General features: G+C 32.8%; 2 protein-coding genes across 3 annotated transcripts; both read right to left on the bottom strand.

Moving 5' to 3' along the window:
• Positions 1-2,544: 2,544 nt before the first annotated feature.
• On the bottom strand, positions 2,545-6,243 carry LOC107908239 (acyl-coenzyme A oxidase 3, peroxisomal). Its single transcript, XM_041089008.1, has 13 exons — positions 5,670-6,243; positions 5,470-5,587; positions 5,274-5,381; positions 4,944-5,116; positions 4,746-4,845; positions 4,572-4,646; positions 4,307-4,437; positions 3,838-3,973; positions 3,636-3,755; positions 3,365-3,511; positions 3,183-3,287; positions 2,996-3,097; positions 2,545-2,908 (listed from the first exon to the last, which is right to left on the bottom strand). The coding sequence occupies exons 1-13, from the start codon at positions 6,131-6,133 to the stop codon at positions 2,663-2,665; spliced, it is 2,025 nt and encodes a 674-aa protein (XP_040944942.1). The 5' UTR covers positions 6,134-6,243; the 3' UTR covers positions 2,545-2,662.
• A 2,755-nt stretch (positions 6,244-8,998) lies between these two features.
• LOC107908240 (protein vip1) lies at positions 8,999-10,135 on the bottom strand. Of its 2 annotated transcripts, none has more exons than XM_016835477.2 (4): positions 9,853-10,135; positions 9,698-9,776; positions 9,528-9,623; positions 8,999-9,443 (listed from the first exon to the last, which is right to left on the bottom strand). In XM_016835477.2, exons 1-4 carry the CDS (start codon positions 9,966-9,968, stop codon positions 9,072-9,074), a joined length of 663 nt encoding a protein of 220 aa, XP_016690966.2. In that variant the 5' UTR covers positions 9,969-10,135; the 3' UTR covers positions 8,999-9,071. The 2 variants fall into 2 exon arrangements, with proteins under 2 accessions (XP_016690966.2, XP_016690967.2); XM_016835478.2 differs by having other exon boundaries at positions 8,999-9,422; positions 9,853-10,090.
• Positions 10,136-12,957: the final 2,822 nt, after the last annotated feature.

Here is a 12,957-nt window from a genome sequence, read left to right as displayed (position 1 = left end):
AAAGTTTTGTTCTCATAAGTAATGATTTAGCTATTAGTTGGAGGCATTTGATAAACAATTCAGCTAAATCATTTTGTGTGTGAACATGAGTTACAGGATGTCTAACTTTTATCCCAATTGACATGCAATATTCATTGAAAACTTGGGATGTAAACTTACCAACATTAGCAAGATGAATTGTTTTAATTTCATAATTTGAAATTAATCATTTAAACAAGTAATCTCACAAATGACAGGTTGCGAGTTGATAACGCATGTGGTTATTTTGTAGATGCATGTACCAAAATTATATAATATCAAAACCATCCACATGGTGGATGAATGGACCCATATTCATTTTAGAAATGCAAAACATTAAATCTCAACTTTAGCTAGTGAGTTTCTAAGAATCAATTTTCATTGAGAACAAGCAACAAATAAGAATTCTTTAAATTAAAGAATCTTTTGGTTCTATAATGAATGTCATATAAATTCTCAATTAATTTTCGCATTATATATGATCCAGAATGGTCTAATTGGTCACGCCAAGTAGTAAAAACATTTGTATTAGTAAACTTCTGGTTTACTTTAACATTTGTTTCAATTGTACTAAATTGTAACAAATTGATAATTTATTATCATTCATTTTAATTTGTATCCACAAAGAAGTACTGTTGTGACATTTACTACTGGAAATGTCTAAATCAATATGAAGCCTATAATGCTACTAAGTCAATAAATATAATTTCCAAAAAATTATATGCAATATTCACTTCAGGGAATATGCCAAAATCTTCAAATGCCTAAAAATCTATTAATAGCAAACTTTAAAAGTGGGTCTTATTTTTCAGGTGTACAATAAGTATATAACCAATGACTTTTCATACATAAGTTTTCTCTTTTACAAGTTCTCATAAGTAATATTTTTCCACGTAATTTTAATAAGAACTTATTCTGAATACTGTAGAGTTATACTTATAGTTTTTAAAAACTTGTAACTTCAGGTGCAACCAACCATAACGAGCTTTAGATAGAATTATCATATTCTATTGCTTATAAGTAAATCTTTCACAGTCAAATATTTTGCTTTCAACCCTTTATAGGGATGATAACAAAAAATACCACAAAGATTATAAAATAAATATAAATTAAAAATCCATTCACCTTGTCATGATTATTCTCCAATTATAATATATATGATATAATAAATAAAATATAGTAAAATATACCTGAATATCTTTAAGATCATTATCATCACCTTGACTATTATCACGAGCACTATTACAAGTAGTAAAAAAACTTTGTTTTTATAATAACATTTATAATCTAATGGTAAAAATCATTTAATAAACAATCAAAATTTTGGTGTACGATGCTTGAAAATTTTCCGATACACATTGTACCAAATTTTAATACCACATATATATTATAAAATATTATCTTGCTCTAATAAGATATTTATAAGTTCAATTTAAAATATATCGTACAATCATTCAACATTAGCAAGTTAATAAGACTCAATAGACCCTATCAAATTTCCCTTTAATCAACAATAGTAGATTAATAACACTTTCCACCATAATTTTAATAAAATTTCAAAAATATTTAATAATAAGAATTTAATAATCAAACTTTTAAACATCTAAATATTATGCATAATATAACTTAATTAAGAAAAACTTCAAAAAGAATGATTTACCAAAAAAAATAGAGAAAACATACCATATTAATAGCAAACATATCTAATCAACAATTATATCTTTTACATAAAAAAAATTAACCTAGAAACGCAAAAATCAAATACCATCAGAATATGAAATTATATCAAATAAAAATTAATAGTAGTCATACCTTAATTGAAAAAGAAAATATAGTCAAAATATAAAAGTTTTTTTTTTACCAAATCTATACTTTATTCATGCTTGTACAATAAATCAAAGATCGGGAATAAGAACCATAATCTATTTTGAGATTGAATCTTTCAACATCTCGAAGATGAAGTTCTAAGAGTGAAAGTTTAAGGTGAGTAGAATTTGATCTGTGGGACGACTTTTGAAAGATTTTTTTAAAAAAAACAGAGTATCATCGTGCTGATAACGTATTATAAAATAAAGAAAGATTGAGAGAATAAAGAACAAACAAAATATGAAAGTAATAGAGAATGTACTTTGTTGATCAAATGGGATGATTACAATACTTCATCAGAGTCTCTAATTATAGGCATAAGAAGTATAAAAGAAATAAGGATCTAATTCTAATAACTATTAGAATTTAAGTACATCAAAACTTTATCTTTATCACGATAGACATCCACTTAATTATATATTCATAACAATAACTAAATTTATTGTTATAACTACAACTATTATTTATTATATCCTTGTTTAGGGATGTAGAGCAGCAAAATTACTGTTGGCTTGTTTTTCAGCTTTTGCTTTCCTTTCTCTGTTATCATTGGTTTGTTAAATTAGTAGCAATGCATGAAATATAAATTCATATAACAATAATACATACTACAAAACACAATCCATTTAATAGTAACCAATATATTTATTTATACAATAAACAGTTTACTCACTGTTGCATTGGCTATAAAATCTGATGAAGGCTAGCTTATTAAAAGAGTGGCTGGCAATGAGTAGTGGACCTTTGGTTTAACTGGAATTGGTAGAACAACGCCCTATCAATGCTGAATTGAAGACCATGAGTTTGCATCAATCCAGTTAAATGCTATAGGGCTCAGAAAAGCATCAGGAATGCCAAAGGAACTGACTAAAGCAAGTGCGTGTGGTCGAAGTTCACCGCAGACTTTCGTCATTTCGCTCCTTACAGCAGCAGCATTCTCCACTGATAGATACCCATATCGGAGAAACGAAGCATCTTCCACACAAATTAAGCCATACAATGATCTCACCATACCTAGGACATCCTGCAGAAGAACAAAATGAAGAACCTGGCTAATGCACAAAATACTAGATTAGACTGAATATCAAGCAGATGCTCATATTAGGTTCACCTTCAATGAACTAGCGGCTAAAGTTGCTTCTGCCTCAGCAAAAGCTTGAAATATAGATCGATCTGTGAAAGCTCTGCCCAAGTCCTCTGCTATCTGATAACTCTGGTGTACAGAAGTGCTGTCAGAATTAGACTAAAAGGTGAAGAAAAAGAAAAGCAATTTAAATAAACATAAAGTGCTTCTTTACCATATTGAAGGCATGCTCTTTACTTGGTCCCTTGGCTTGATAGTGTGAGATCTCAGCTGCGAAACGATTTAAAAGATCTCTCTCCCTTAAGCACAAGGCATCCATCTGATAAATGCCAATGGTCAGAGATAGCCACAAATTTTAATATGGAACATTAAGAATGGCACAGCTGATTATATTACCTGGAATTGACTGGAACGGAGAGCAGTGCTAGTAAGCTGTGATGGAATGACAGGGCAGGGCTTATTCATGTGCTCTAACCCCAGACCCTTGAAAGCCTTTTTTCTCTTCTTAGCTGCCACATATTCAGCGAGTAGAGCCTTGCTTATCTGAGTTAACATGTTCAATCCATAAGTTTCATTGTTTCGACCATAGTTTGCAATAATTTCAATATTTATAAACTTGATGTGTGTGATTCAGATGAATAGAATATGAAACGAAAAACAAATGTACCTGCTGCATCAAAATATTGTTGTCTCCCTCAAAAGTGGATTGAACATCAAATTCAGCTTTCCATTGACCGACATGATTCTCGGTCCTTAACCCTTGTCCTCCACAAGCTTCACGGCATTCCTGAAGCATTCGACAATTGAACCTCTGTAATGACACTTACTGTTAACATATCCAACTTAATTCATGATCATTTGTTGCTCACCTGAAGTATATGCAAGTTATTCCAAGTAAAAGTAGCTTTGAATGCACTTGAAAATATATGAATGGTTTTGTATGACTGCGGTGTCCTCTTCACGAAAAGCTTTTTCAAGTAATGTGATGCAAAACTCATAGCATAGCTGCAGCACAAAAGGGCAAAGAAATATATGTTGTTAGTAGCCAAATAAATAACCCTGTCTTGATTATCTAAACTTCTAAACTGAAGCTACACTCAAAGATATAAGAAAATAACATGATCAACCTGTGATACTCCCTTAGGACATTAAATGCTTAGCAAAATGCCCATAAAACATACATTTTCTCTATTATATGTATAGAAAAGAATAACTTGTCCACAAAGCAAGTAAAAGAAATTGTAGCATGACTAACCTTGAAGTGCAAAACAAAAACTGATCTCCATAAGAGCTTCAGTAGAAAACATATTGCATAAGATAAACTGCAGATATACTTACGTCTTCGCAAGGAGAGGCAAGAGTCGTCGTTGATAACTTGGATAATCAAGCAATAAGACCTCGGGTTCATTTGGTTTAAGAGAAAAAGCCCGTCTTGTTAGCGCATACCTTATGGCAATTGTTAAGCCAGCCTAAAACACAGAGAAATGACATGATATGAATGAGTCAATGACCTTATCATTGGGTATCAGTGGCCTTCCACTCCACACCCCGAAAGCCAAAATGTGCAGTACTCATCTACCAATAAAAAAATTACTAAAGATACCTTTGATATATAAACGGTACTGGTTGCAATACTAACACGACCTATTGTCAGAGGGGCCAGGAATGCAGCAAATCTCTGAATCAAAGCAGCAACCATTTAAGAGCCACCAATACATTACTAAACAGGATCCTGTTGTGGTACAGTACACAACATTAGAAGCAGACACGAGTGTACCTGATCTGGGTCGTTAATTGAACTTAGGTATTTTCCATCAGCTGAAACATCAGCTACCGAATTTAACAAGTTCTCTCTGGGCACTCGAACATTGTCAAACCTGAAATTGCAAATGCAAACCTTTAAATTATAATTTTCCAAGGAAACAAAAATATTAGAGTTCATACCACAGAAAAAGAAGTGTAGGTTTATAATTACCAGATTCGACCATTATCGACACCGTTTAGACCAATTTTACGACCACAGTCAGCAATCCGAACGTTTTGACATAGATAACCATCAGCATCCCTGATTTGGGCTATAAATGCATGAACTCCTTGATTGCTTCCGTTGATATTTAGCTGTGAAAACACGATTGCATGTGTTGCATGCTATAGAGCAAAGCAATAGTAGAAGCATACGATGTCAGCATATAGGGAAAACCGTGGAAATGACAATAAAATCAGTTGGATAAAAATTTCATATGTGCAACAGAAGCTAAAAAGACAGAAAAGGAAGAAATGGTATTTGGTTCTAAGAGAAGCATACATTGGCTGCCCCACCAATCCAAAACTTCTGAGCTGATTCACATGGAGTATTAATCACAAACTCCTGTGTATTTGAATCATAGGTTGTTACTGTTTCAACTCCGCGAACCTAAAAGCAATATACCGGAACAAATCAGGGAAATGAAAGAGTAGAAGGTTCTACAAAGAATTCAGATTAAAGCTCGACTCAGACATACATTACTTCCATGCCCCAACTCAGACATGGCAAAGCAGCCCTTGACGACGTGAGTTTCGGTGTCCCTCAGCCACTTGTCATGATGGTGTTTGGTACCGAAAACTTGGACTGCACCGCCCCTGGAAACATCAAATTGTACAGTTCGAAAGCTAATAAAACGAAAGAACAAGCTTTGAAACAAACAGGAAAGGGATAGCACACCACAAGAAGAAGTGAACTGCGAGCATAGTTCCCATGGAATGATCGAAGGTACCAAAAACCTCAAAGCTAGCGAACTTCCTCAACTCAATCTCTTCACCTTGCTCCGTTAACCATCCTTTGAACGACCCTCTGTCGAACAAGTAGTCAATGCGCTTCAACGTTATCTCTCTTTGCTGCTCCATGGGCTGGTTATAGTCAGGCGATACGAACACCTTCCCTCCCCTCACTCTGGGGTTGAACAACTTGCTCTGGCTCATCATCCCAAAAAGCCGGTCCCTTACCTCCAAGTGGTGCCCGTCGATTAGGCGCCGCATCTCCTTGGTGTCAAATGCGTACTTTTCGGAAAGTTCCGGGGGAGTGTAGTTGAAACAGGCGTTTGAAGAAAGAGATGTTCGGACAGGCGAAGGAGAGGATTGGAGGAGATGATCGGTTAGTATTTTGGTTCTTTCAAAAGCTCGATCCATTGGGCAAAATTCAACAAGAAGAAGAAGAAGAAGATGATGATGAAAGGAAGGATTGGAGCGTTTTAAAATGGGGGGTTTAACCGTTAATTGTTCATTTACGCGCGAACGCCATATTTTGCATCTCTACATGAACTTATTTCATATACATGATTTTATTTAGTTCCCTAATGGGATTCAAACATAAAGAAATTGAAATAAAAGGCTCTTTTTGTATCGTTCGCACACAATTTATTCCTAAAAGACAAACAACATAGAATTGGAAATATCGAGGGATTTTCGTAAACTCAAAATTCTTTTACATTAATTTAATCTTTGAAGTTACTAATATCATTGAAATTATAACAATAAAAAATGATTTCAAAATTTCAATATTATCATTAAAGCTTTATCCATACAGACACAAGACTTTATTGATATTAAATTTTAGGTAAAACTACTTGTCCAGTCCTTCTCAATTTAGATATTGAGTAATTTGGTTCTTTTAAAAAAAGTAGAACAATTTAATTCTATCAATTTTGAATGGGAGTAATAAAGACAATTAATCATGACATATAATATTTTCTATTCATTATACATAATTTTAATTGATATAGTAAATTAAGCTCTTAATATTTACATATTTTTATCAATTTAACTTTAGCTTAAATATATATATAAATAGATAGAATGCATAACTTTATTATTATATCAATAAAAATTATGTAAAATTGATGACAAACCTTATTGTTGTAATTAATTGTTCTTATTGCTCACTTTTTTTTCCAAAATTAAGTTGCTCTAAGAGGAAATATCAAAATTAAAAGATTATGGGCATACCTCCACCACATCCAGAAGCAGGTGTTGATAGGATAATTTGGGGAGGTTCAACGACGGGTTCTTTTACTGTTAAAAATACCTATTGGAAAATTAAGGAAGGATCCTGGAAATTGAAGGAAGATGCATGAAAGATCCCTTGGAAGTTCAAAGGTCCCCAAAGGGTAAGATTTTTCATTTGGCTGGTACTCAAACAAAGATTGCTCACCAATGTAGAAAGAGTTTGTCGGGGTTTGGGGCATAGTTCGGCTTGTGGAGTTTGTGCACATATCTCTGAAGATTTGCTACATGTCTTAAGAGATTGTTCGACAATGAGAGATATTTAGAATCTCTTGATTCCCTGATCGGCCTAACATGTTTTACTCTAGTAACATACATGAGTGGATTATAGCCAATTTGTATAATCAGTATGATTTTTGCTTTGGGGAGGTTGATTGGGGATGTCTTTTTGGGATTATCATCTAACGTATTTGGAAGAATCATAACCTCTTTATCTTTCAGGATGCGTCATGTAGTAGTTTTGATATTATCAGAGCCTCATATAGTTGGACCAAACATGTTTTGAAGACTGATCAAAGTCATCTGAATACAGGGAGGAAGATGACCTTGTGCTTTCATTTGCCAGGAGGTTGGGTTTTTTTAAATATAGATGGTTCCGTTAGGCTTGAGGATGATTTTGCAACAGCAGGAGGGGTTGTGAGAAATCGAAATGGGGAGTGGATCATTGGTTATAACAGATTTTTGGGAAGCTGTTTAATGTTTGAGGCTGAATTGTGGCGTATATTGGATGGTTTAAATACCCTAATTGGTCGTGGTTTGGATAATGTGATGGTTCAGACAGATAGTCTTGAAGTGATGATGGGCATTTGAGAGAGTTGTACAGGAGGGTCCAATACGGCTCTGATTAAGAGTATTCGTCAGATACTATCTCAGATTTCTTACTGGAATATTTATTGTATACCCAGAGAAGAGAACCACGAAGCTGATAGACTTGCCAAGATGGCTCACTTGGAAAGTTAAGGTTTGCGAATGTTTTTAAGACCCTTGTTTGGGGAGTTAAGCCAGTTGGCGTAATTTATTTCTTATATTTTTCTATTTTCCACCAAAAAAAAATTAAAAGATATTAAATATGTCCTTTTTTTCAAAAAAATTAATATTTAAAATAATGAAAATAATCCTAAGGCACATTAATAAGGTATTATTAACTCTATCCTTAATTTAAGTTTCAGTGTACATTTTTTTTACTTAATATGTGATATTTTCATTAATTAACATTGTAAAAAATAATAAGGGTTTTTAAAGCTTCAGGAATATTCGTAACCCAGTAAACAGGTAACGACCCTGCTCGAGAGCTCTTGGCAATCCAATCAGCAACAACGTTAGACGAGGAACACAAAGAAAAACAATTGCTGAGTTTTGCACCGCCTGAGGAATGCCAATTTCCATAGCTTTTGATTTTCATTGGTTGCAAAATTAATTCCTAAGAGACATGATCAGGTGGCGACCAATGACAAATCTATCCCGGTTCCATTTCTTGCTCAATTTAGTTTCCAATAGAACCCATCAGCGTCCATTCTTGGAAAGAAAGTTTGTGTTTACGTTGATTAGTACGTAGTTCGGCAGAATTTATGTTTTTCATCGCTGCCTTGGAAAAAATCTGTCATATATGATCAAAGCTTTGCCATATTTTTGTCCTTGTGAAATGTGAGTATTGTTTATTTGTTTTTATTTAGCCAGTAATTTATTCCAAAATGTTAGCATGTCTCCAGCAAAGTCTTTTAGCATCAATTGTCATGTCCCATGTTTTTGCAAGTTTGAACAAAAGGCATGCCTGTATGGATTTTCTTTAGCATCATGAATTGTCTCCGCCCAGATCAAACGTGGTTCTTTTGGTGTTTTTTATATGAAACTATGAAATTTTGGAGGAATGTATCCGGAATCCAAAGGTGAAAAAGAACAATTATTATAAATGAATTAAAACATGAGAAGCTTATAAGTCATAATATGATAATTTTTTAAGAAGGAAGCAAGAGAGATTGCAATCAATAATAATTAGTGGTATCGAGTTTACCTTTACTGCTTATTATATATTTGTTTACCATTCATACAAATAAAAACAAACTGATCATATACGATCCCTAGAGTTGGGACTACAACCCTTCCTATGGCCAAGCTCTAAGACAAGCTTGGATGTTTTTTGAAGCACACCCGATAACCATGTAGCACCTACTGCAACATAATCAGTATTCTTGATCCTCTTTGCCACGTCTTTTGCTGCTTCCTCAGCTGCATAAATCGCCTGATCAGCAGCACACACTGCTAACCTGGTTTTGTCCATTACCACTCTACTGTTTTCTGTTAATTTGAGCTTGTGATTCAGTTCATCTCTTGCCTGGTTCAATTTCTCAACCCCTTCTAAAGCTATCGCCTCAACTGCAGCTCGCAATCCCGGCATGTTTCCTCCTGTCTTGTTGTTCTGCACATCGTGCTTGCTTTTCTAAATGTAGCAGTGTCCAGTGCAACTAAATACAGTTAAATGCTCATTCACATACATGTTTGAAATAAGGAAAAAGGAAATTACCTCAGTAACAATAGGAATTGTTCTATATGAGACTGGAGGATCTGCTGCATCCTTCTTTGGCAGAATTCGAATTGGTTGGCCTGCAAAATTAGCATTCTGCAAACCAGGTTCTTACATTACACATCAAATACAAACAAAGGAAAATATTAAAAAAATTTCAAACATCTTACGTTAAGGAGAAGAGCTGTTTGATAAGCATATGGCTGCCTAAAGGTTACCAGAGCTGACAGTGATCGGTCTCTATTCGCACTGCTTTCAAGCAACCAAATAAAAAAGAAGAAGATAGGAAGCAATTAATTAAGCTATAGAAGTTTGAATAAATTACCTCAAAAGCTTGATTTTCTCGACATGGCCACAGTTAGAGAAATATGCATTGAGGTCTCCAAGGGTGACTGTAGGAGACAGGTTGAGAACCACTACAGTCAAATCAGGATTAGCCATTTTGGTTTCAGTTTCTGGCTACGCTTGTGGTGATCATGTTTACTATCTCTTTCTTTCTGCCCCTAAAAGGTTAGAATCCAGTTCCAGTTCCAGGGAGCCGATAAAAATGAATAATTAATTTACCAGTGGGAGAATAAAGGTTAGTTGATAAACACGAATTTATTCTCCTCTCATAAAGCTTAAAAGCAAGGTTTTCACTATATATATATTTCTCAACTGTAAGATAAATATTATTAAGATTGTATCATCTATGTTTTCGAGACATGAAAATGGTTGGGAGTATGTTGAGGTATTCAATTCTACGTATTTCTTTGTGGGGTGAAGCTTTAAAAGACTATAACGTATATCTTGAGCAGAGTTTTCAGTAAGCTTATTGAGGTATTAAAATATTATTTTAAAATATTTAATTTATAAATAAAAATAATTTCAAGTATTAAAAATTTTAAATATTGAATAAAATAAATTTTTAAAAACAAATATTTTAAATTTACTTGTTAAAAAATTAAAATTTTTATGAATTGTCATGCTACTAAAATATCTAAACCACTACAAAAGGAGAAGGTAATGTGCTTCAACGCACACTGATACTCACGTCCTCTTGCACTGATAATAATGTCAATACCAATTGAGCTAAGACTCAATCGACAAAAACTTCACAAATTTAATTCTACTTGAATTTTATCTTTCCATTTTGGCCAAGCTTTTCCGTGTCTATATTTCTCAATAGATTTATTCAATATCCTTATTTTCTTTCATTATCTCAATAATATCATTCCATACAAACTGTTGTAGACAACTTTTCTATTTTCCAGGATTCCTTATTTTTTTGTATAGACATAACTTATCGAGATCTCTTTATTTTCATCTTCAGGTACCTAAATCTCTTATAAAGTGGTAATAGTTAGTTATATATTAGCTCTCTTCAGAAGCACTCGCCTCCACTATATGACTATTCATATTTATATTTCTTTTACAATAATTGTCATCTTTGGAACCAATCAATATACCATGTTTTATGCATCCATTACTTTCATTTATTCTAACATATTTTCCTACTAGAACTTTGATTGAAATCAAAACATTAACTGTTATACAACACTTAATTATTTTCATTAAGTTAATAAATGCATTTAATAGTTAACTTGTAATAAAATGAATTATCTTTTTTGAATTCTTGGTTCAAATTACTTTTTATGAGGATTTAGATAATGATAGTACATTATAATTAATTTATTTCATCCAGCTATTATTTCTCCTCCTAGTGTTGGAAAAATAATCAAATCAAAATAATAATCACAAAATCATGTCATAATTAAATCTCCAATTCGTTCAATACATTTATTAATAAAAGAATATTCATAATTATATATATTCCCAACTTTCTTTAAAAACCCATTTTATGTATTGTGGTGGAGCAACTTGAACACATATTGCACATTTAAAATTTCTAAAATGAGAATAGGGAGTATTTATCATAACTTATGGCATGATGCGTACAAGTATTGATTTATATAAAATATCATATCTTTATACATGTATACAAAAAGTTTTGTTTTCAATAGATATAGTTTATCTACTAACTAGAGGCATTTAATTCATAAATCTGTTAAGTTATTTTATACTCAACCATCAGACATTGTGATATTTACTCGCACTGGCAATCTAACATATAATCATCAATGAAAGCCAAAAAAATGACCACACAAACATTAGTAAGAATTGTCAAAATTACATAATCTAAAAATACAGAGAGACCGAAATACAATCCACCCATAAATTCCTTATTTTTACCTACGAATTATTTTTTTGATGCTACTATTATAATTACTTTTGGGTGTTCTTTTTTATTTGGTTTTGGTAATAAGTGTTAACAACATAAAAGGTCGTACCTATAAAATACTGATGGTCACTAAATTAACTATAATTACGACAAAGACAAGCGCGCCTATCAACTATAGTATAGCGATTGTGAGTAGGGAATATCGTATCCACGAGGACTAAAAGTACTAGTAATTACCGTTTTCTAGTATTTAGCCGATAAATTGAAGTGTTTGCTTTTAATCTAAATTTACTAATCTAATCTAACTACGAATGCAACAGAGAATGAAATAGGAAAATAATCGAAGATACTCAATAAGAAAGACAATACCCAAGAAGGAATCTACCTAGACTTCACCTATTATTATGAATCTGAATTAAACGATTTATTCACTTGTGCCTTGATCCGTAGAAATCCCTAAATTATGTTAATATCTCTTTCGAGAATAAGAACAACTGACTCTAGGTTGATTAATTGATATCTCTTTCTAATTAAAACCCTTATTGTCGCATTAACTCAATCTATGGATTCCCCTATTAGATTTGACTCTAATACGGTAGATTTATGTCGTCCTATTTCTAGGATTACATGCAAATCCACTCAATTATGCTAGATCTACTCTTAAACAGGGACTTTTGCTCCACTGAAATAAACACATTAAACATGAATTAATATTTTAAAAATATTAAAACATGAAATAAGCATACATAATTGAGAACAAGAATAAAGTATTTATCATGTAAATCAGAAATCAAATAATAAGATTCATCATAGGTTTTATCTTCCCTAGGTATTTAGGGAATTTAGTTTATAATATGGAATGCAAACATCTCAAAATTAGGATAACAACAAGGTATAAAGAAAACTCAATAAAACTTCGAAGGAATTTAAATGGAGATCTTCAATCTTGAAGGAGATCCGCTTCAATCTTCTCTTACTGTCCCCTTAAGTTTTCTTCTAAATGGTATTTATAGACTTCATAATGCTCAGAAAGACTAAAAATTTGGTTTTTCTACGTATTTGGGAATCAGGGTGCGATATCGACACGGGCTAACACATGGACGTGTGGCCAGCCCGTGTGGAAATGCATAGGTTGTGTGGATCCTGGAAACAGCTCCATTTGTCTAATTTTGGCTCGTTTTTCGCTCCTTTTGCTCCCAAATGCTCTCT

The sequence above is a fragment of the Gossypium hirsutum genome, chromosome D02 (assembly GCF_007990345.1).
Source record: "Gossypium hirsutum isolate 1008001.06 chromosome D02, Gossypium_hirsutum_v2.1, whole genome shotgun sequence".
NCBI classification, from domain to species: domain Eukaryota; kingdom Viridiplantae; phylum Streptophyta; class Magnoliopsida; order Malvales; family Malvaceae; genus Gossypium; species Gossypium hirsutum.
The sequence above is the reverse complement of the archived record's forward strand: the minus strand, read 5'-3'. Positions and strand labels throughout refer to the sequence as shown.